Below are 22,602 nucleotides of genomic sequence, written 5' to 3' on the forward strand. Positions count from 1 at the left end.
AGCGTGGCGTTCTTGATGTGGCGCACCTCTTGGACATCGCCCCGCACCCCTTCAAAAAAGTTCCCTGCCCCGCGACGAGGTGCAACTACAAAACATGGCAGCAACAGCGCTGGAGAGTGCACCAGTCCTATCTACACCCGATACGCATATCTTCGAAGATCCGACGCCCACAGTAGACGTTTCCAGTCTCCCACGGCTCTCAGATGAACAAGTAGCCCTCACTTATGAGATTGAACGTACGGTTCGAGAGATACGGGAGGGAAGATGGAAGAGAATAGCATTGCAGTTTCCAGATCATATGCTCGTAGATGCGCCCAGGGTGTACGAACAACTGAATAAAGCGTTGGAGAAAGCACGGAATTCCTCGAATGGTATTCAAACGCCATCGGTACTGCAAAACGGGAACGTTGCGGACGAGCTGGCCTCGGGAATTCAAGCTGCGTCTTTGCAAGAGAAGGAAGAAGTTGAAAGGCTTTTCATATTGGGCGACACATCATACGGCGCCTGCTGCGTAGACGAGGTGGCAGCGGAACATGTGGACGCGGATGTCGTCGTCCACTACGGGAGATCGTGCCTCTCGCCGCCGTCCCGCCTACCGGTCATATACGTCTTCACGGAACGGCCTCTGGATCTGGACGCCGTAATCACGACATTCCAAGAAACATATCCAGACAAGGACCAGAAGATTATTCTCATGGCAGACATACCCTACTCGCACCACATCCCAACACTGCACGCCCGCCTCCAATCCTCCGGTTACACTCACATCTACCCAACCGAAATCATCCACAACCCCTCCTCCCTCCTCCCCAACCGAACCACACCTCCCGAAGTCGCCGACTCCAAAGAGGCCCTCCGCCCTTACCACCTCTTCCACATCTCCACCCCACCAACGTCCCTCCTCCTAACCCTTTCCTCCCGCCTCTCCGCCATCCACATCTACCCCACCGACACCCCCTCCCCTTCCGCCCTCCCAGCCTCCACAGCCATGACGCTCCGCAGACGCTACGCAATCATAACCTCCCTCTCCTCAGCCCCCATCTTCGGCATCCTCATCAACACCCTCTCCGTGAAAAACTACCTGCACATCCTCTCGCACGTGCAATCCCTGATCGCCGCCGCGGGCAAGAAATCCTACACCTTCGTCGTCGGCAAGGTGAATGCCGCCAAGGTGGCCAATTTCTCAGAGGTCGCGGGTTGGGTCGTGATTGGCTGCTGGGAGAGCAGTCTGATGGAGAGTAAGGAGTTTTGGAAACCGATTATCACGCCGTTTGAGTTGGAGATGGTGTTGATGGGGGATGAGGAGCGCGTGTGGACGGGGGAGTGGGAGGCGGATTTTCAGAAGGTGTTGGAGGGGAAGGAGAGGACAGTTGCTGGGAAGGACGAGCCGGGGGAGAAGAAAGATAAGGTTGAAGGGCGGGTCCAGGACGAAGATGGCAATGAGGCGAATGATGCGGGAGACTATGATTCAGAAGAGGAATCCGCGCCGCCCGAGTTCGACCTTCGCACTGGCCGCTACGTCTCGCATTCCCGCCCAATGCGGTCCTCAACGGCGCCCAAGAACGAGCAGGGGGAAGGCGGCCAGGGTTCTTCTGCAAAATCGAACAGCACCGCGCTGGCAAAGCGTGCAAACGGCGACGTAGCACATGTTGGAGGTGTAATTTCTCCCGGAGCTGAGTTCCTACGCTCTCAGCGCACCTGGCAGGGCTTGGGTAGCGACTTCGATGTCGTGCCTGAGGACGGTACGGGTAATGCGAATGCTGCGCAAATGGAGGAAGGGAGGAGGGGTATAGCTAGGGGATATGTTGTTGGCGAGAACGGCTCGACGCACTAGATTCCCAAGGATAGTGATGTTGTTGTTGGAAGGAATTTCGAATCAGACCATTCTCACTGCCATATAACAAACATGCTGAACCATAGTAATAAAGTATTACAGTGATACATTCTCGACAGAGTTATGCCATGTCCCGCCGAAGGTCATCGCAAACCTTCATCCTGTTATCCTCAGAACAGTTCCCTCAACTCCCTGGAAACATTACGTCTCGCCCATCGTACGCGACCAGAAGCAACCAAGCCCTCAAAACGCCCAAAAACACAGGCAGATACCCTCCTAAGGCACCCATCTATCCCTTTGAGTCAATCACTGTCATCCCCCACCCGCCGCAATCGCCGTCAACAACTTCCCCATATAATTCCGCATCGTCAAATTATGCGCCGCCACCCAGAACAACTGCTCCTTAACCGGCGCGAACACCCTAGGCACCCACCCTACACTCTCTACCTCCTTCTCGGCAAGCTCCTCGCTATCGCGCTGCGCTTCCCTCTGAGCGTCGCTCAAACGCGGCTTCTTCGAGCCGAAGCTGCGTCGATGGTCGGGACTACCGTCACGCTTCCGCTTGGAATCCGATGGAGAGTCCGGGATTTCGTAGACGGAGGACGGAGGGTTCAGTTTTCCGAGTTGGCGCGCGAGGTTTCGTAGGACGAGGATGGCGGCGAGTGGGAGGCCGGCGGCGTCTTGCTGTGTTGTCTCATCGCTTACTGTGTTGAAGTAGCGGAGATTAGGCGCTGGCGCTGGGGGAGGAGCAGGTTCCTTCTGCCGGCTCTCAGTGGCGTGGCGGTTGTGGTTGTAGTCGCTGTAACGTGGGCCCATGCCTAAACTCCCGAGGCCGACAGGCTGTGAGAATTGAGGTTGGAAGTTCTCGTGCCGAACTTGAGCAGAGGTGGAGAGGAGGATGGAGTTCGATGGCGTGCGGTTGTGTTTGGCATGGACCGACTGTGTTAGGCCCGTCTCTGGAAGGTGAGTCTTCACATGCTGACCGATTTCGTATGCGGATTGGGTGCCCTTGGGATTGAAGTGCTCACATCCGCCCCAATGACAAAAGTACTTCTGGGATGCAGTGACAGCCACCGTATTGCCGTTCTCGACGTTGATATTCGGCTTCTGTTCCAATATCCACTTGCCATTTTCATCCTTTGGGATTCTCAAATGTGCCGAGAGTATGTGCTCCCACATCGCCTTAACGCCAGTGGTAAACTCTCCGCACTCGATCTTAGGGGTGGAATGCCTTGTGTCGGTAAATCCATTGATCCTGCTGGGGGAATGCCAACAACAACGCATGTATGGCTTCTTTGTAAGGGGATCGACAGGTGTGGAACGTGGTCGTATGCCGCGGATAGTGTACTTGGGCTGTTGGTTCGTGGCGATAACCTGAGCAGACGCACCCGCAAATGTCGAAGAAACATTTGTGATGAAATCCTTGGCCGGCATTAACGGCTTATTCTCAGGATGTGATTCAAGCATCGCCTGGAAGGCGCCATTGTAAGCCGTCCACAAGTGGATCTGGGTGATCTCTCCAGCTGAGTCCTCCTCGAAGCACGTGCGAAGCCATTGCGAGCTACGTTCCGGCTCGTCCAAGGTGATTAGTTGCTCGATAATAGCGGCAGAAAGTCGAGGAGCATCTTGCGCGGGTGGTGATGACCGTGACGTCTTGTTATTGCTACGCCGTTCCTCGTATGCGATTGCATTGTATTGAAGCAATTGGACAAGTTGCTTCACAAGTGCTGCGATATTGGTTTCGTTCGCGAGCACTTCCACGTTGTCGACGAAGCCGGTGTACAAGTAAAGGAAATCCAGGCATGCAATGCGTAATTCCTCGTCTTCCACAAGTAGCAAGTCGCAAATAGATCGTAGTGTCTTCTTTGAAACTCCTGGCAACTTGTTGGCCGCTTCATAATCCATGGCAATTCGGCCAAGGGCTCTCAACGCCGTGATCAGCCTTCCCCTATCTGAGGTTTCCAGCTGAGCCAATAGAGAGCGATATAAAGGATCCTCGGCATCTAATATCCAATACCTCGTCAACTGTTCTGCAATCTCAAGGGCATAATGCTGGAGCTCTATGACAGTGGCGTGATTGGGAAGATTGAGCGCAATGACGATCATATCCCGGACCGACGAAATTAGGGAGAGGAAATGGGCGTTTTCTGTAAGCATGACCATGTTTCGAAGAATGAGTGCTGCCTCATTCACCAAACCTAGGGCTTTCGCAACATCTTGTGGTAATAGGCCGTCCTTTATATCTAGTGTCTCCAGAGATCTTATCTTCTGAAGCAAATCGCGGGTTCCAAAGAGGCCGTTGAGTGCATTGGGCCGGGCGATATCTTCTTCGAGGTAACAAATCTCCCATCTAACACCGTAATATATCGATCCGACGTCAATGACCTTCGCGATCAGTGCCTCGGCAAGTCCGGGGAATTGATTGAAGTGGTATTTATCACCTCGCTCGTGGGATATCTTGACCAGATGATGTAGGGCGTAAGCCTGCTCCTCGGGATCGCCTGATCGCAGGGCGTGGAGGGCACGAATATAGATATTTGGGCCAGGGAATCCAGTGCCAGGGAGCATCATGCCTTTGACGGGTTGACCTCGTACCACTTTCCGATTGACGCTGTACTTCATGCGCAGCTGCCGGAAATGCTCTGGATTGTTCGCCGGCGTAATAACGGGCTTCATACTGGATGGTACGGCAGGACGAGGCTCGTAATTTGCTATCGTCATTGAGGCGCCGCTTGTTCCATAATTCCCGTTCGAGTATGAGTGCGGTGAATTCTGATGGCCAGTGGACTGGCGAGTCTGCCGGGTAGTCATTTCAGGCTGGAATAGAACGCGTTGGGGAGGTGCATGGCGTAAAGCTGCGAATGGTTAGCAGACTGAGGAGCGATGGACCAGCACTTTGAGAGAGCTGGAAGATAAGCTAGCTTACCTCGTGTAACGCGCCCAGTGCTCCCCGGATCGTCTACATCCATCTTATCTTCCCTGGGTGTCCGCTTGGCGTCGCCGTCCTCATCTGATTCTTCTGAATCCTCGTCCCCGGTTTTCAGCCGCTCAGCTTCTCGACTGGCAGGGCGAAAGTAATTCTCCCGAGTTCTGTTGAGAAGATCACCTCCTTTCGCGGTCACATCCTCAAGGATCTCCTTTGGCGGCGGCTCGCGTTTGTGGATATTCGTTATTTCGTAAGCACTATAAGGACCATTAGCGCCTAGGGAACCCAGTATTCACCTTCACATACGCGAGGTTTTTGTAATATACGGTCTTCACCAAGAAAGCCTGGGTGGTCAGGTTCGGGCTTCCAGGGAGGAATTCTCCCGCAATCCGTCTCCACGCGAGTTTGTTGCCCTTTTTGTCCGAAACCTTGTCGTAGCCCCCTTCTTCAACAACGCGTTTGTATAGGCGCAGCAGGTCAATATGTCGACTTCCGATCTTGGGCTCCCGTTCCAGAGTTGTTCTGCAAACCAGTCAACCTTTGCGCAGATGGTAGGCGCGCATATTCGTGTGCATGGAGAGAGCACCAACCCTCGTTTCTTGTGGTATTCCGCTAGCTTGTCTAAGAACTCCTCGTACTCTTGCGTACGCTCAATGGATGCTTCTCGCGGTTTGTTTGGCGCCATGGCACTCTCGCGCGAACTCCAGACGTGGTCGAAGCAGACAGAGAGACATGTGCCAGTCCGCGCCGGGTTGTGAATCGGTGATATCAAGACGCGTAGTGAAGGTGAAGCGCGCGCGCTGATTTCGCGGATGGAATTCTACTTTCTCCAACACCGACATGTCGCGACGATCTAGCTCCGATCTGCGCACGGATCATTATCACGTGATTGTTGGTTATTAGTCGTCACTTCCTTAACAACAACTTCTTCCTCCATATCCATCTCGTGGTGCCTTTTGTTCACGTACCTTTCGTCTCTACTTCCAAGTCCAGATGAAGTAGAAACTCTGATCGCCCGCTAATACCTCACTAATCGCAGGAATCATGCAGCAATCATCCCGTCTCCTCAGCTTTCCCCTGGCGAAGTATTCCAGGGCAGATGACGTCCCCAGAGATGTGGAACGATTCAACTGGAGCCATATACAACACAATCTAACAGCGGCCATTGACGTATATGGCGGAGCTAACAATTTCGACGGCCAGTCGGCCCAAATGCTCAGAGTGTATCATGGGGCACAGATCTTAGTAGGCCTCATCCTCAGTAGATGTGAAAGAGTGTCCACCTACGCAGCGAGGTCTGACTGGCACATCACAGGAAGCAGTTCCCATCCAGGAGATGATATGTCAGGCTGAAGAGGTTATCAAGACCATGCTGCAACTCAGAGTCCAGGTAAAAAATGAACAATTGCCGATTTCAGCATTAACACGCCGTCCCCTCTTCGCTCTTCGTTACAATCTGCCCGATGAGAAGGTGAGCCATCTTTACAACTCCCCGTCTCAAACTTACATACCCAGGTCCGTCGGATGCAGCTAAAGTTCATCTCCGATGATGATTTCGACAAGTTCTACAACCATCTCAGCAACTTGGGGCTTCGGATGTCAACCAGCGGAGGGAGACCGTCTACCGCGAGTGTCCAATCTACTGGCCAGTCCACACGATATTCTGGCGCGACTTGCCCGCCAACAAGGCTGGCTGAGATAAGCAATCGTCCCAGCACCGCTCTTGCAACTGCCTATGTCAGTCCAACTGTACCGAAGGTGTCGTCTCCGTTGGCACGGCATTCGATTACCGCAGCTCCCCAGGATGAACCGCCTAGAACTGCCAGCCGGCCGACCTCTGGTTCTACCTCTGGTGGGATAATTCCCCAACGTTATCCAGTCACTTCAGGCTCGTATCTCGCAAATCCGCTTGAGCCACCTGAATATTTCCCACGTCCAGACTCATCTTCGTCTAGTTTAGGTCGGCCTTGCAGTAGCGCGTCAAGAGATCCTGCACCTGTTTTCCAAACCGTCGAGGAGCATTCAACCTTCCCCACTGTTCCCTCGAGCGCCACAATGTTGTCAACGCACCGCAAGGTAACCGAATCCGCTCTTCCCCCACGGCGAGAATTGCCTTTTGCCAGGTCATCTCCTCCGAAGTCCTCTGGAAGTGACACGGCTCGGCCATTGAGTCGTCCCTCGAGCGGTAACATGGGCCCTCCACCATTGCCGGCACCCTCTCAACTTCCCGGTCGCACCCCCAGCTTCGGTCAACGCCATGGAAGAGAGGCGACTACTTCGCCTGCACCACATCATGCTCCGGTTGCGGTTACATCCAAGTTCACTAGACCCAGATCAGCGTCCAGTGGATTCTCTACCAGCCCCAGCGCCTTGAATCTGCCACCCCTTCCTCAGCCTACTTTTGTGGGCAGCACCGTGGGGAAGCTCCATCGCAACAACTCCTCGCCGGTTTCGTACGATATGACAACTGATCCGCAGAACACCGATTGTAGGGGAACCACAAGTTCCACAGCCCAGAACGCATTTCCCCCGTCGCCGTGTTTTCCGCCTACTCCAGGCTCAGGCCCTGGATCAGATTCACCGTACCAAGACCGCGCCATAGCCCAGATTTTTCAAGCTTTCCACGCCCGTACTGGGGACGCCCTGGCATCGTATGCGGCGAAGTCTGACGATGACCGGCGAGCGATTCTCAATGATTTCATGATGAAGTGCATCGACGACGACAGTTTCTTGACTCTTGTTGAAGACGTCTCTACGTGCTGGGCTAGGATCGGACTCGGCTTGGGGTGAGGCGGTGATGTGAGTTTCGAGCTCTGCGGCAGATGCTAAAGGGTTGATTTTTCGGAAGATGTGGCGGGGTCTGATGTTGCTCAATGCTCGACATTGATGATATATCTGGGATCTTTCATCGCACGAGGAAGGGGGAGTTTTACACATATTTATGACGACATGATAATAACACCTTACAACCAACTAATCCCCGCTTCGGACAACAGGTCTTGCACTAGACATGGGTTAGAGCAGCGTATCATTCCTCAGAATAGACATGTTTACCGACCGTCAGTATTCCCAGCTCACCTCCATGATTGTCATGGAAGCAGATCTTACTCGGATCCATAGGCCATCTCCACGACGAAGACAAAATTGCTCGTACCTACTCACCATATAGGGTACACTTCCATACCCCATTTTCCTTTTCAATGGCACTACTTTTATCATCAGATGCAAGAAAATCCACCAGATCGACATGTTTGATGCGAATCCATAAACATCCCAAGGGTCCCACCCCAAGCACAGATAACGTTCCTCTGTGTTGACTTATTACTCTCATTAGATTATCATCTCTTACAATAGTCTACCCAAGTCCTCGCTCGAATCTCCAGACCGCCTTTTATCTTCCTTGCAAGCGATTGAAACATTCAACCCAGTCGCCCGACAGAAAAAGACTGCGGAATTATCTCCGCGACCCACACATAAAAGCCCTTATTATATACTTCGTAAGGAGTACACTGTACTATGAACAATTGCGAGACTACTTCCACAACAGAACCACACAAAATTAATACACAATACGAAGTAGTAAAGTGAGAAACCCTCCCTATTCTGACCCTATCCTACTGCGTAGGCATGAACTACCACGGCAATCCATCCTTCCAAAATCTGAAGAAAATAAACCCTCCGAAGAATTGCATTCTATTCCGCACAAATTCACATTCCAATTCCCCCACCACCACAACCAACAAGCAGCCCGCCGCCAAGGAGAACGCTCTCGGATTGCATGCATACCAACCCATTCCCGTACTGTGTCTCTGCATGCGCAATTTTTGCCATTGGAACGCTTCGAATCCCAAAGGTGAGTGCCCAGCCACACAACTTAATAAGGCTACCCTACATACCAGCGCCCAGCCCCAATATGCCACTGTAAGCGCTGCGAGCGCTGTGAGCGCCAACAAATAATACTGCCCCTCCCCGGCTGAACGATGCCGTGCTAAGCTAGCTGAGGCGTATCAAGCTCGGCGCTCACTTGATGGTTAGTCACACCTGTGGTGAATAGGGGAAAGGATAGGAAAGCGGCTGTGCGGGTGAGGCGTTCTACCTCCTGTGACAGGCGTCCTGTGACCTATGCCCTTCACCGCAAGAATATGTGGAGCCAGACCCCTGCCCAATCAACAGGATGCTGCATCATGCTCCTGCATCGCTGTCCATGCCTTGAAACTCCGGCCTCCTTGGGCAGAATGGAACTCTCCGAAGGCCTCGAACCAGGCTGGTCTGGGTTGACGTCCACAATTCGACCACTTCCCAAGCTGTAAATGATGATGATGTTCAAGATTATTTTTCTTTTGTGCTGTAACCTATTCAAACAAACAAGATTGCTAATGCCCTGCCCCGTCTATATACTTTTGCTAAAAAGCATCACCTCAATACTATAAACCGACACGGTCTCCGCTCAATGGATTAGCCCGTGGCTAAACAAACAGAGGTGCTGGTGTGTGAATAGACAAAGGAAATCCAGGCAGCCGGCCGAGACGTCGAGCTGAGCCGCTCAACGAATGTCAAAAGATATCTACAGATGGTCGGAGTCTATGATGGGGATCTGGAAATCGGGGATATGGACAGGTTGGAATTAGAGTATCCAGCAGCGTCATGAATCATGGCGTCGTGAAGGCGATATCCAAAGAACTCTCTATAAGAAGTTGGGAAGAGAATCCGAGAAATTGAGCCCACTGACGAAATTGCTTTGACCGAACGTTGCCCAGGCCTCATTGTCTAAGTTGTCGTTGTAATCGCTGGGCATGGCTATCGCAGAAGGTTCGCCGAACAGGGTGCCCAAAAACACGGGACCCTTCTCGCCAAGGCTCGCACCGCCCGTCGTTGACGGGACAGTGGTGGACTGATCGGTGGAGATGGAAGTCTCAGTGAAGGAGGGCGTCGCAGTTGGGGCAAAAGCCTCCGTCTGCACAGCCGACGACGCCGCAAACACGGGATTGTCATCCCAGAAGAGAATGTTGTTTGCCGTCGACTGAGGCCTGGCATCAAGTTCCTCCAAATCCGAGTGGCTGGATGCACTCGTGAGCCCCGCGACGCTGTGGTGATTTGATTCGCCGCTATGAGAGATGGGTTGCGCCAGACTGTCGTTCAGCTTGTTCGGGTCGAGCGGCAGGTCCCCCGCCGACCACAGTGGATTGCCCAACCCAGCGGAAGGAATAGCCCAGTCGTCGCCTGGGAAGCTGGTGAGGCAGTCTTGCGAAGGCGAAGTTGAGAGGCTCCCGTAGCTGAAGCTTTGACCAACGGGTGCAATGGAGCTCGACCAGGGCCACTGCTGCGACGAGAACAAATCTTCCAACTGCGTCTCGACAGGCGAATTCGACTCTTGGCCAAGCGTGGCGCCCGAGAAGGAGAACAAGGAGGTTGCAACGTCGTTGGGCTTATCAAGCCCACCAGCGAGCGAACCCACGGGCAGGCTGTCTTCGACACGTTGGGAAGAGCCGAACATGGCGTGGAAATCGGTATTGGACAAGGAGAGGGTATCCATGGAGCGCTGATTCGATCGATCCGATAGCGTAGCGGACGGAGTCTGCCTTAGACTGGCGAATGCGGCACCACCGTGCAGGGTATGAGGACGGTTGAGCTTGTAGGGCGCCCCAGACTCATGGGCAGTGTTGTTGTTGCGGTGACAAGGCTTGTGGTGGCCATTGGCAAAGACGGTCAAAGTGTTTTCGGAATGGGCGGAAGTGAGTCTCGGTTTGGCACGCGCGGCGTGCAGGCTTAATTTGGTCGTGTCGAGCTTCAGGTCCAAGTTCTCCTTCTTCAGGCCGCAGATGCACTTTGCGCCTGAATGGCAGCAACAGCGGTTGCCGTTGTTGACTGGATCAAGATTAGAGGACTCGTCGGCACTGCTGTCCACCAAATGCTCACCCTTGGCATCGCCCTTGTCTTTGTGCTTGTCCTTGTCCTTCTTCTCGCCGCAATCGCACTTTGCGTGATGGGACTTGGACTTGCGAGCACCGCGGCAGTGCTCACATTGCTTGACAGGACGACCCTTGGGGTTGATGTGAATGAGTTCCCGATCTGGAGAGTGAAGGTTAACGCATTGTCATAATAACCCCAAGGCAGGGCAACGTACCAGTATGGGTGCAGCCGCTTACGCGGTGTCCTTTGACACACGACTGGCAGGCCCACTTCTCGCCATTGATGACGGGCATGGTGGAGGAGACACGGCCGACGAGGGTGGTTCGCGCCTGGCGAGGCTAGGGTGGGAAACAAGGTAGGAGATACAAAAGAGGACGGCGACGTAGCTACCTAGGGGAGCCACAGCCGCCTGACGAAGGTATCGTGGAAACAAAGCGGAAAGGAATTCCCAAGGGAAAAATAAGCGTGGGTATCTATGTCTACGATAAACGCAGGAACGCCGAACAGGGCTGGTCAGGGCAGCTTAGGTGAAGGCCAGGGTAACAAAAGCGAGTCGAGGAGGGAGTGGAGAGGAACCGAGGAAGAGGGAGAGGAGATGGGAGAGAGGAGAGGAGAGAGGAGGGGACCGAGCCGTGCACCAGAAGGCGCTGGCCGTAACGCGTGGGAACTGGGTCGCTGTAGGGAGGCCAAAACGGCAACGTGTGGGAGGTGTGAACCCGGTGTGTGGAAGAGAAAGGGAAGAGGTGAGGATGAGGATTATATAAGAGGGAGAGCGAGCGAGGACGGTGCGGCCAGACAAGGAAGCCGCTGCGGGCAGCCGGACGGCAGGCAGGCAGGCGGCGTCGAGATTTGGGCGTCGCTGATTGGACGAGCAGAGAAGTTGCCATTCTGGGTAAGCGTCGCTACAGGGGGGCAGGGGTGTGGGGGTTCAAGCTGTGCTTCTGCCCAGTTCCGAGTCCGACAAGGGAAAAGCGCCGCCCACGCTGTTTGTTGGTGAATACAGAGTACCTACCATTACTGTAGGTATGCACTGTTGGTTCCTATATTACTAGGGGACGAGTGTGGGAGTAGCGACAGACACAATCATCGCAGCATTTCGGTGAAATGCTTTTTTGCGCCTCTGTGGGTTGCTGCCCCACTGCCGCCCACTCTACCACAGTACGGAGTACGGAGTAAGCACATGGCAATCTGTTTCCGATGACCGTGATGACCCGCAGGACTGTGGACATGGTTTGTCGTTTTCCCCCTGATTCTTTTCTGTGCCCATTATTCTGTGTTTTTGTCTGCTGGCTGTGACGCAACCGGTCGGCGTCGGCCGAGGCACCTTTCGGCGTCCTTCGCACGCGACTCTGCCGTGCAACTTTTTAAGTCCAGCGGGCTGACTTTCTCCGAGCCGGATCCGCGCTGTCGTCAAAAGTCATCACGGACTCTTCACCCTGTTGTCGCCGGCGTCCCCACGCTCGCGGGCAGACTGTGGAGTCGTTGACGGTGGACGTGGGACCTCCCGTTGCCAAGCCGAAGATCGGATATTGTGTGCAGCAATATCCTTAAACCGCCCGCCCCTGCAATCGCCCATAGATCGCTCTCAGGTACATTGGCTACTGCTATATTCGCATGTATATTCACATGTACTGTGTAGATTCCAACCCTGCTACCTCCGGCAGGAACGGGCGCTGAGCCGGGAAGATGAAGCTTCACCCATTGAACATTTCCCAGCCCTGTGCAGACGCCCATCATGCTGCCCGAGAGCCGACTTGGAACGTTTTCGCTTTGGCACAGAGTTGTTTACTTGTGTCTGTTTGAAACCATCACGTTTTGCTTCCTACCTTATGCTATCTGTACTCCTCTACTCCGTAAATTCTCCGCCTGCATCCCTGTCGATAGAGAGAGCCGCAAATTAGCTGGTACGGAGTGCATCTACCCGGACTGAGATTGAGCCTCTCCAGGTGTTGATGCTTGCCATGGAACGCAGGCCCATCACCCGTCTTGCATATATATCATATTTGCTGGCCGATTCGAGATAACATGTTCTCATTCGTGAGGTGCACTTTTCCTCGTCGCTGGATACGATGCGGGTTGTGGAGACCACCAAATGTGTAAAGGATCCCGAACACCCTGCCCGCAATCGTACTGCAACAGATCGTCTCTCATCGCCTGTCCAAGCCTTGCTTCGACGCTCGTAACCACGCAGTTGTATGCCCTTTGGCAACCAGTGCAGTCAATGCAGCCAGCTGCAACGAGTTTGCGCTGGTCTTTGGTCGAGGCAAGCGCATGGCGCTCTCCCACGGCCGTCAAGCGTCGTCGGGACTCGAGATAATCCGGCAGCGACCTCACCATAAGTCGCTGAAAGTGCTCCAAGTGACCCTATCCTCCTCAATCTTGCCATTTTCTTGCGACGCGTCTCTCTGCTCGCATCATGGCTTCTTCACTCGCCTCAAATGCACCTCGACGTCGCCTTACGAGCCATCACGCTAGTACGAAAACCGGAAAGTGCCGTCTCCGTCTATCCCAACCCTCGGCCCTCAACTCTCATCGCTTGCATTCTCCCTCTCACCCAACCCGTCTCCCACGGCACCTCGCCGAGCCTCCCAGCTAGTCTTGAGCATCGCCGGCATCGCCTGGAATCCCATATCCAACCCCCGCGACACTGCCCGGATGGCTTCGAACGCGCCTTACCCCGAGCCCGACGCGTCCATGAGCGGCACAATGTATGGGGCACCTAATGGCGCGCCCTCGCCAGTGCAGCAACAGCAGCATATGGCTTCCGACGCCGATTTGCAACTTCAGGAGAACATTGCGCAACTCCAGCGGAGCAACGACATGATGCAAGCCGCGCCGGGACAACCACAGCAGCTTGGCCAGATGAATCCTCTGACTGCCGCCCATCACCATTTCCAATCACCCCCTCGACCCACGCACTCCCCTCAGCAAATGGCACAAACTGTCATGAATTTGGACGAGCACAACATGTATAGCGACCAGGACGCGTCTCGGAAGCGGTCCAAGGTCTCTCGCGCTTGCGACGAATGCAGACGGAAGAAGGTACAATTGCGCCTGGTCGCTTGCCGTAAACACCTTCGTGCTAACCTCCCAGATACGGTGCGATGCCACGAGCGAGAATGGCGCCGAACCGTGCTCGAGTTGTAAGAGAACCGGGGCGCGATGTCAGTTCAGTCGTCAGCCGATGAAACGGGGTCCTAGTAAAGGGTAGGGACACTGACGCCGTCTTATGGAGCTATTTCTGACGTGAATCCAGTTACATCAAGGAGCTGGCCGACCGCCTCAACTCGTTGGAGAACCAGATTCACCAGCATCCCCACGGTCCACCCCCTACCTTTGATTATCCGGTCGTCGGCGACCATTCTTTAAATGACCCTCATACCCCTTCTCATCTCAGCCGCAAACGAACGCACTCCATGTCCGAGGGTTTGCAAGATCCGCACAGGGGATCCAGTTGGTCTGCTCCCGACCGCGGTATGGAAACCTCCGTGTCTAATGACCGTTCCTCACTCACATGGCAAGATTTCACCACCAACGGTCAAACAATGCGGCAATCATCATTCAGCGACATGACCTTGGCTGGCAGCCTCCTCACAGGGTCCAACGAAGCTACTATCAAGGCGTAAGTCTCGCTCATTGTTTCCGCTTTGAAGCCCTCCGTTGACGGTATACCAGTTACTATAACTCCATCCATCCCGTTCTCCCGATCCTGTCGCATGATGCGTCGACACTGAATCGCTTAACCAACTGCTCGCCGAAGGTGCGGGAAGCCTTCTTCCTCACGCTGGAATGTGCGGTGCGCTCGGTCTCCCCATCTGGTGTACCAGGAGCGGACCTCAACGTCACGCAGCTCTTGCAGCAGGGCTTTGACTCACTCCACATCGCGGAGACCTCACTGGCTGATGTGGACCCTGCTCGGCAGTTCAACAATAAGCTGGCGTACTGCCAATCACTGGAGCTCTTGATCATTGCCTCTGATAAACCAGCTTCTACTAATGGGTTGCCTGATCCCGCGTTACTCCTAGCCCGTCTTGCCGGCATGGTCATCGCGACGGGCCTCTATGACGCAAAAATGCTCGAGCGACTGCGCGACCAGGATCGCGAGACCCTGGAAGAAGCCAGGCGTGTGTTCTGGGTTGCATTCATCCTGGACCGCTTTCTGGCGTCTGTCAGAGGAAAGGATTCCCTTCTGCCAATGCATTATGGTTCCGCATCTCGAGAGGACCTGAATGCTATGGGCGAAGTCGCATTCTACCTAGCTCGTGAGTGTAAAATACTCCCTCTCTCCCTTCCAAGGTTCTCTAACGATGGTTAGGTGCCGCTCAGATCCTGGCCTCAGTCACCAAAATAATTCGAGCAGGGGAGGTTCCTAATCCAGAGCACCGGTCTTCACCTCTCGCATCTGCCACTTCAGAGTCGTCAACACTGATCTATGATCTGATCGATGGCTTCCGTCTCTCCCTTGACCTCACAAATCTCGTGGGTAATTCGCCTCCACACCTCGCTCTTCAATATCTTCGCCTTCTCCTGGCAAGACAGCATACGCAAACGCCATCCAAAGACACTCTGGACATCACAAAAGAGCTTCTCCACAACCTGATTGTTACCCCAATCACTCCGCTTCACCACGTCTTCGCCTACCTTGTGGCTGCAGCGCTCACCGACCTTTCCGACCGGGTCGAGACCCAAGTCGAGGCTCAAGCCGCAATCAAGGAGATGGACGACGCCATCGCCAACGGCCAGATTGTACATCGGGTCTTCAACGGTACGGGCTGGGACATGGCGATCCGCAACCTGCTCCATCACAAGAAAGGCCTCACGCCAGCTTCATCCACTGCCGTCGAACGCACCAGCCCCGCGGCCCCACAACCCAACATGGCCGGCCTCCAGCACCTCGCTGCCGCCGCGGTGGGCGAGCGCGATTCCGCAGATGGACGGCCCGGCAGCAGTGGCGGACCTCCTGGTACCGGCGCGATTCCGCCGCCTGTACAGGACAGTCTCAAGAACGACGACGTTGCGGCGGCGATGGCCGCGGCGAGCGAGGCCGCGGCTGCGCAGGCACAGGCTACGGCGGCGGCGGCGCAGCAGCAGTTACAGGATGGTGGTGGTGATGGGGGCCATGGGGGTGAGAATGGGAATGGGAGTGGAAGTGGAAATGGGAATGTGGTGGAGGGGTTTTAGCGACTGTTTCCCTTTTTGGGGGGAGTATTTGATTTATGTGTTTGAAGCGGTTTTCTTCGTTTTCTTCGTGCTTTTGCTCTTGATGTTTTGGCGTTTTTGCTTGGGAAACGGGGGGGATGGGTATACCCCTGGGCTTTTTGGTTGGGTTTTTCGTACGAGATTGTGTATCACAATCGTAAGATGGGCTTGGTCTGCTAGAGGGTAGTAAATCGATGTCGATCAGTGGGATTGCGCTTTCCGCAGCTCTCAATCTATGTGTGTCTGGTCTTGGTGGTTTTCCTGAAATCCTGGGATTTGGCAATTCGAATACAGTCAGTCGACTTGTTTGTTCTTTTTCTACTACCGTTGAGTCTTCTGCATCTTTCGATGCTTTTTCTTCCTCTACAAGGAGGCTCCAAGGTGGACGAAGCTAGGTTAATGGGTCCGGGTATCGGGAGGGATGGTAGATAGGATGTTGGGTTTAGACCTCGGTGTGGAGATTGAAAGGTTAAAAAGTGGAAGGTGGGAGGTAGAAGGGGAGGGTTAGAGGGAGCATCAAGTCGTCTTTTCATTATTTTTCCCCTGCTAGTGCATACCGATCGAGGGTACCCTATGTATTTGAGCGTGAAGTGGAACGCAGGAGATATATGGCATCTGCGTTTGCATTAGTCGTGACTGGCATTTGTATGCGCATCGCCTTCTCTTCTGACTTATCTATATGTATAGATACGCAGGGATATAGAATAGCATAGGGTAGGGCAGAATTGGTTGGATACTTTGTACTAGCTTAGTCGGTTCAGCGAGGTCCATTATTATCTCATCCATCTCATCCCATCCATCTCATCCCATCCATCTCATCCCATCCATCTCATCCCATCCCATCACTTTCATCCTATCCCATCCCTAGAGACTAAGCCCTAGTCGTTAGTGCCTCTACGTAAGAACCTAAAGCTAATATACCCTTAGAACTGATTAAGACCACAACATCCACGTCTACATTCTCCTCCGACGCCAACCTACTTCCCCAACCCCTCATTCTCTCCCACCGCGATCTACTAGTCCGTACAATGGCCGGTGGCGCAACACCCTCTTGACACATCCACGTGCCGTGCTAGCTAAGCCCACGTCCTCATCAGAAGCGCTACTGCTATTTTGACTTCTATTCCCTAATAACATAACATGTAGGGCTCATCCTCCTTCAGTCCTAGTGCTTCCACAGGCCCACAGCCATGCCCTGCGGACGGCAGTAAGAGTAGCGGTGTTGACGACTTGACGAGGATCGGGACGGGGAGACCACAAAGCGGCACCTGGAGCAGCGGATAGTACCAGCTAGTGTGCCTCGACGCGTCCCAAAGCCCGCTGGGTCGCCGACGGCCACATCTGGACGAGCTCCGGCATCTCGGCGGGCATCGACGTCGCGCCGGCGTGGATCGGATCGCGCCGCGCATGCCTGGGGCGAAGAGACGGCGACACGCACCTCAACCCACACTGACTTCCCTTCCTCGTCCTGGTACCAAAACACGAAGCCACAGACCACTCCTCATCTTCTCCAACAAGTGCTTGATTCAACTTATCAGCGAAGAGCAAGTCGCTATCTATATTACATGACGACCCTAGCACACGGAACATAGGGCCTCTCTAGAGATCGACGATTTTGGAGTCTGCTAGGTCATCTGAATTCAACCGCTTCTAGCATCATGTCGCCTAGCTTTGGTTTCTCGAATTGAATCATTTATAATTTGCTAGCCCTTTACGCCCCCTTTTCTATGCAGCGCAGCTCTCATGCCCCTACCACAGCACGGCAGCTATAAAACAGGCTGCAGGGTTCTAGCTAACCTAACTCCAATTGTTGTTTTTTCTAGTGCTAGCAGGCGCTAACTAGCTAATACAGACGGCGCTCTTACTATTAAACGCACAAGGCACAGCAGATGTAGCCAAGTGTTTACCGCTACTCGCAAGAAATTTCTTCTCCTAGATGCTCCTTGTTGTATTAGTTGGTGTCGCATCTGTAGTGTGTGTGAACCTTGCAACGCTGTGTTGGACCACTATAATACATGGAGATTCAAACTGGGATATTTCTATTTATTTTGAGTCCTGGTCGGTCGCAGGGAGGGCTATCGAGTAATTGAGGCATGGATGGTGAAACCTACTTGGCCATCCTGACCTATAACTTCGACGACGTAGCCTGGAGGTATTTTCACTTCTTTTGCAGTCGTGTATATCCCTCATTGTGCCGTCTACGTTCGTTGGATCTATCAATTCTCCTCTACGGCCCTAGCCACCATGGAGAAATCAGTGGTGATGTTCGCGCACTTGAGAAAGCCGTGATAGCGAGCAGGGACTTCAAGCGCGAGTTCAGCAGGGCGGAGGACCTTGATACATTCATTCATTGTAACAGCTAGTGCTTGAAACTGGAACTTGGCTTGTCCGTGACCACAAGACGTACAGCAAGGGACCAGGGCCGATTAATGATCCATGAGCCTGGTATGGTTTCGAGTTCCTCAGAGATTTACAACATCTGCTCACGATAGCAGGTGACACACTAATCACTTGGAGACTCTGGTCGGCTCCACCTCGCATTATAGATCGTTCTCCCGCCTCGATCTTGACGTCCGGCCCGCCGGTGTTGTCCATGTAGAGCGGCACGCGCACAGCGAGGCTTGTCGCCTCCTGGAAGTTGACCTTGAAGACGTGGCTTTGGCCGCCGCGGAACGCGCCGTCTATGCGTGGTGCTTCACAGCTGATGTCGAGGTCCGAGAGGGCGGCAAAGATCTTCTCCGCTTCAAAGATTTGTCTCTCTTTTGTAACCATCTAGCGATATGGGGGAAGACGCTGTTAGAAGAGACGATGGGAAGTCGATAAGGCGGCGGTGTTGCGAGCGGGGAGAGGGCTGCATGTTAAGGAAACATGCACATCACGGTCGAGAAACGTTGCCGGGGAGGAACCATTTTATTTCGTGCCGTAACCAAGGTAGGAACCGACGCCCATGAACGGGTTAGAACACATCAGCGACAATAATGCCCCAGCACCCACTTCTGTCCCTTTGTCGAACACATGTTGAATGACCTCCAGGAACCGGCCTCCATCTGTGTCTTATCAACCAGACACTGTAAAGATGGGTGCCGTAAGGATAGTTTGGCGCATTGGCGTTGCACGTGCAACGGCAGCTTCGCTGCCACACACAGAGGTGCCGAGAAAAACCAGATAGTAGGGATGTGAACCAGGTCTAGCGGGTACTGTTATTCATTGTCAGCCGCCGGTGGTGAGAGTGCGGCGAAAAAAGGACCACTACTTACGTCCTCCAGCTTGAGATTGATGTTGGCGCTACCTTCGGTGATCTCGCAGGAGCCACTGATGTCGTTCCCCGGGTATCGAGCCAGCCGAAACTTCTTGTCCAAGCCGCGTTGGTTGAGCAGCTTCTTGAACTTGACGATAACGCGAGCTCTTTCTTGGTCCAGGGAGCGTCCTGCTTCTCAGCGTAGCGGAACTCGGTTGGCTTGAGCAGCTCGTCGTCGTCAAAAGCCCAGGGCTGGGGCTCCCGCATGCCGCTGATCCCGGCCGTCCAGAGGGGGTTGAGGTATCGTTGTACTCGACCAGCCTTGGATTGGGCGTCAGATCGAAGTGGCGGGTGAGCAATGGACAGGCCGAACGTGCGGTCCATGCCTGCGTTGACGAAGAAGTCCTTCAGGACGTCGGCAACAAGCATGTCACCAGCCACCTTGAGGAAGCCGTCGCGAGCATCCTGGAGCATGGGAAGACGCTGGAGGTGGTCAGAAAAGTAAGAGGCGACGGATGCGGCCGCCATTGTAAATGTCGCGTGTCCTGGGGAAGTGCAGAATAGAGGGTAGGCGGTGATTTGGAAGAGACGATGTGAAGGAGTCGTCACTGACATCTTCTTTATATCCAACCTGCTCGGCCAATCCATTGCCCGGCTTACACCAAGCGTTCTTCGTCGCTTCACTCTAAGACCCACAGCCTCCATTCTTCCCTTCCTGGTCAGGCCAGCCCTGATCGAAGTAAATCCACACATCAGCAGGAGTGTCATTCTGCTCCTTCACAAGGTCTCGTCCTTTGTAACATTGAACTCTGTCCGCGACCACACCTAACACTCTGCTCAATTGTTGCAGTGGACGCCGACGAATGGCCTGATACAGGCGTAACGGCCGATCCATGGCTGTGCCATGTATCACTTGCGTCGCTTTCGCCCTGTCTGCTTTGAACGCTTACTGGAACGTTTGGCCGGGAGCGTGTATTTTACAAAGCCCTCAATCGAACTATCGGATTCGTAAGCCTCTGTCTCTGACACTGCAGTGACAAAGCTTGGAGCTGGGCTGGCACCTGCATCACTAGTCATTGCCTCAGCTTCCACAGGATATGTTCTCTCGTTCGCCTGGCTAATTGCCTCGTCCCTCTTGTGTTTGCACCAGTCCCTTGCGTTCCTGTACGCCGTTGCACCTTGCCGGAAGGTGCGAGCGTTCCCAGTCATTCCCCAACTATTGATCTGGGTCATATGGTACTCTGGCCGGCCTCCAGGAGTGCATGGCGAAGCTACGTGGCTGGTGTACATCTTGAGAGTGCCATCATGATATGTAGAGGTTACCGTATATGCGTTGTTGTCATAGACGGGTTCAACTCTTCCATGTGACTGAAGGCTGTGCATGCCTCTCGCTCCCAACGCACCGTCGTAACAAGCTTGCCGTTTTGCCACCGCTGCTGAACCATCCGGCCCCTTTGCAGCTAGGAAGAAATTTGGTGCCAGGGGGAGAACGTGCTGCGTCGAAGGGATGATATGGCCGCCAAGCTCGTCCCGGATTTCTCGACTGCGCTGTTCTGGGCGGGCGCCGTAGTAGACATCCGGGTTGCCGGGCTTGAGCGTGCCATCTGTCAGAGGGTCGAGGTTGTTGAACGGGATTCCTCCTGAGCGGCATTTCGCATCCCTGATCTTGCCCTCAATGATGGGAATCACTAATTCTGACACTTGATTTTCTTTGGTGGCATGTGCATCCGCTCGTTTGAATTCCCTGAACTTTCCGTCGGAAAATTGCGATGGTGAAAGAGATGGTCGAAGTTGTGCCAATACGAGATCCTCCCAGTTGTTTGGTTCGGCAGGTACACTGCCATCAGGATATTCGTATGCATCAGGATAAATTGCGTGATCAACAAGGTGTTGGTGAAAGTTACGGCTATACGCCCCAGTGCTCTTTGTCTTCGTCGTACTCGTGGTGGGCTTAGTGCTTGAAAGAGTTGCGGAACTCTGGTGCCGGCTCCTAGAAGTCGACCGGCTCGAGCTCATCGTGTGTTCCGACGAATGTATAGGCTCGGGGAACTGGAGAGAACTGTCAGCTTTGACGAAAATCTGGTATATGTTGCAATACGTACGTTCCTCAGGTCCGACAGGTCTGGACCACCGTGCCTAGCCAATGACTTTATGTCTTTCAAAATCCTCGGCTTGCAGAAGCAAAGATAGTGGGCGGCGTATTGAACGTTTTGGCAGTTTTTCTTCCGTCTTGCAGCGAAGTTTGGAGTGACCGGCGAACAAGGTGGCCTTGGAGCAGCTTGATTGTTTCTTCGGTCTAGCTCCCTCAACGCTTGCTTGGTCAACCAGATCTTCGATAAGTTGTCCCAAAATGCTGCTGGTGGTTGAGAACCACTAGAATGGCTGAGCCTCTGCTTTTTCAATCTAGGCTGTGACGTTTCGTTTGGTTGGCGCTGCGCTGAACGTTCTCGTTCTCGTTTTCGTGAACTTGGGAGCGGCGGTTCAAGCCTATGAGAATGACGGATTGTGGGGACGTTGGGCTCTGCGAGATGGAAAGGCTGATTGAAGGTGGGTTGAGGGCGGCGCTTATATCGTGCGTGGTACACCATATCTGCAACTGAGAAGAGACATGGTTTGGGTTTGGGTTCGTGTTAGCTGGGGGTTTTGTTGGCTGAGGTAGAGCTGGACCGTGCTTTCAGGTGAATAAAGGTCATTACGGTGTAGGCATTGTCCTTAGCGCCACCGGCAAGCCACCATCTACCTACTGTGTACTCCGTCCTGTGTATGCAATGATAGGTCGTATGCTGTTTCCCTCTCTGGATCAAAACAGTGCTGCGAGAGGACAGTATGTTACGTCCAATGAGTCCAGGATCCTGGCCGCCTCGATGTGCGACGGTGCAACCTGCGAGTCCATCTATGCCAGTCAGACAGCCGCACTTGGTTGCCCTGTTGCTTTGAGACTTCCTTCACCTCCCCCAAAACACCAGTTACTTGTCTTGCCGAGGTTGTGCGAACTACCTTCCCCTTAAGCCAGTTGTCTTGCACGTGGTTCGACGAACGGATACTCCGGAGAAGTAGGACTAAGTTCACCCAAGCTGGTTAACCCTCCCCTACAACCCGCCGAACTCGACTTCTGTATGAAGGCGCTCGTTGACGACTGTGAGCTGGGGCGTTGAATCTGCATCTATTGTTCAATATAAGCTCAAGGCGTTTCGGCCGCTCCGACGAGCTCACACGCCAACCCACTCGAAGGACACACAACAACCATCCCAACTCAAGACGTGGCGCCATTGACACCCACCTTCCCAGTCTCCTCCTCAGATACATTGCCACCCCCAGGAAGACAACGTTCGATCGGATAGCGCATACGAAATCAGCTCAACCCAACCCAAATCACCTCCCTCACCCCAACCGCACGAAAACAGAAGCCAGACCACACATCCTCCCCGGCCCAACACCGAACATTGACAAAAACGCACAAAGTACGTGACGTGACCCAACCCAACCCAACCATCA

General features: G+C 53.8%; 10 protein-coding genes across 10 annotated transcripts; 5 read left to right on the forward strand and 5 right to left on the reverse strand.

The window, feature by feature from the left end:
* Nucleotides 1–75: 75 nt before the first annotated feature.
* EI97DRAFT_417629 (putative diphthamide biosynthesis protein Dph2) lies at nt 76–1,915 on the forward strand. Its single transcript, XM_033796928.1, has one exon. The coding sequence runs from the start codon at nt 95–97 to the stop codon at nt 1,832–1,834; it is 1,740 nt and encodes a 579-aa protein (XP_033654227.1). The 5' UTR covers nt 76–94; the 3' UTR covers nt 1,835–1,915.
* On the reverse strand, nt 1,896–5,572 carry EI97DRAFT_397505 (uncharacterized protein). The gene is made up of 4 exons (XM_033796362.1): nt 5,351–5,572; nt 5,067–5,282; nt 4,761–5,017; nt 1,896–4,689 (listed from the first exon to the last, which is right to left on the reverse strand). The coding sequence occupies exons 1-4, from the start codon at nt 5,443–5,445 to the stop codon at nt 2,147–2,149; spliced, it is 3,111 nt and encodes a 1,036-aa protein (XP_033654228.1). The 5' UTR covers nt 5,446–5,572; the 3' UTR covers nt 1,896–2,146.
* Nucleotides 5,573–5,641: 69 nt separating this feature from the next.
* Nucleotides 5,642–7,550, forward strand: EI97DRAFT_417634 (uncharacterized protein; the record flags this gene model as incomplete). Its single annotated transcript, XM_033796929.1, has 4 exons — nt 5,642–6,005; nt 6,076–6,231; nt 6,276–6,529; nt 6,578–7,550. Exons 1-4 carry the CDS (start codon nt 5,805–5,807, stop codon nt 7,548–7,550), a joined length of 1,584 nt encoding a protein of 527 aa, XP_033654229.1. The 5' UTR covers nt 5,642–5,804.
* A 1,515-nt stretch (nt 7,551–9,065) lies between these two features.
* EI97DRAFT_490101 (uncharacterized protein) lies at nt 9,066–10,963 on the reverse strand (the record flags this gene model as incomplete). Its single annotated transcript, XM_033802233.1, has 2 exons — nt 9,066–10,829; nt 10,885–10,963. 2 exons carry the CDS (start codon nt 10,961–10,963, stop codon nt 9,445–9,447), a joined length of 1,464 nt encoding a protein of 487 aa, XP_033654230.1. The 3' UTR covers nt 9,066–9,444.
* Nucleotides 10,964–11,003: 40 nt separating this feature from the next.
* EI97DRAFT_318472 (uncharacterized protein) lies at nt 11,004–12,093 on the forward strand. The gene is made up of 2 exons (XM_033794667.1): nt 11,004–11,900; nt 12,064–12,093. The coding sequence occupies exon 1, from the start codon at nt 11,146–11,148 to the stop codon at nt 11,665–11,667; it is 522 nt and encodes a 173-aa protein (XP_033654231.1). The 5' UTR covers nt 11,004–11,145; the 3' UTR covers nt 11,668–11,900; nt 12,064–12,093.
* Nucleotides 12,057–12,679, forward strand: EI97DRAFT_432940 (uncharacterized protein). The gene is made up of 2 exons (XM_033798278.1): nt 12,057–12,259; nt 12,310–12,679. The coding sequence occupies exon 2, from the start codon at nt 12,406–12,408 to the stop codon at nt 12,598–12,600; it is 195 nt and encodes a 64-aa protein (XP_033654232.1). The 5' UTR covers nt 12,057–12,259; nt 12,310–12,405; the 3' UTR covers nt 12,601–12,679.
* A 363-nt stretch (nt 12,680–13,042) lies between these two features.
* EI97DRAFT_432941 (uncharacterized protein) lies at nt 13,043–16,339 on the forward strand. Its single transcript, XM_033798279.1, has 6 exons — nt 13,043–13,712; nt 13,765–13,877; nt 13,927–14,144; nt 14,193–14,292; nt 14,346–14,932; nt 14,986–16,339. The coding sequence occupies exons 1-6, from the start codon at nt 13,326–13,328 to the stop codon at nt 15,849–15,851; spliced, it is 2,271 nt and encodes a 756-aa protein (XP_033654233.1). The 5' UTR covers nt 13,043–13,325; the 3' UTR covers nt 15,852–16,339.
* Nucleotides 16,340–18,085: 1,746 nt separating this feature from the next.
* EI97DRAFT_442079 (uncharacterized protein) lies at nt 18,086–18,641 on the reverse strand (the record flags this gene model as incomplete). Its single annotated transcript, XM_033799742.1, has 2 exons — nt 18,086–18,202; nt 18,357–18,641. The coding sequence occupies 2 exons, from the start codon at nt 18,639–18,641 to the stop codon at nt 18,086–18,088; spliced, it is 402 nt and encodes a 133-aa protein (XP_033654234.1).
* A 207-nt stretch (nt 18,642–18,848) lies between these two features.
* EI97DRAFT_318852 (uncharacterized protein) lies at nt 18,849–19,985 on the reverse strand. Its single transcript, XM_033794670.1, has 2 exons — nt 19,127–19,985; nt 18,849–19,066 (listed from the first exon to the last, which is right to left on the reverse strand). The coding sequence occupies exons 1-2, from the start codon at nt 19,873–19,875 to the stop codon at nt 19,057–19,059; spliced, it is 759 nt and encodes a 252-aa protein (XP_033654235.1). The 5' UTR covers nt 19,876–19,985; the 3' UTR covers nt 18,849–19,056.
* A 31-nt stretch (nt 19,986–20,016) lies between these two features.
* EI97DRAFT_376289 (uncharacterized protein) lies at nt 20,017–21,695 on the reverse strand (the record flags this gene model as incomplete). The annotated part of the gene is made up of 2 exons (XM_033795545.1): nt 20,017–21,156; nt 21,210–21,695. The coding sequence occupies 2 exons, from the start codon at nt 21,693–21,695 to the stop codon at nt 20,017–20,019; spliced, it is 1,626 nt and encodes a 541-aa protein (XP_033654236.1).
* Between the last annotated feature and the right edge of the window lie 907 nt (nt 21,696–22,602).

Source organism: Westerdykella ornata (genome assembly GCF_010094085.1).
Source record: "Westerdykella ornata strain CBS 379.55 unplaced genomic scaffold EI97scaffold_9, whole genome shotgun sequence".
Classification (NCBI taxonomy): domain Eukaryota; kingdom Fungi; phylum Ascomycota; class Dothideomycetes; order Pleosporales; family Sporormiaceae; genus Westerdykella; species Westerdykella ornata.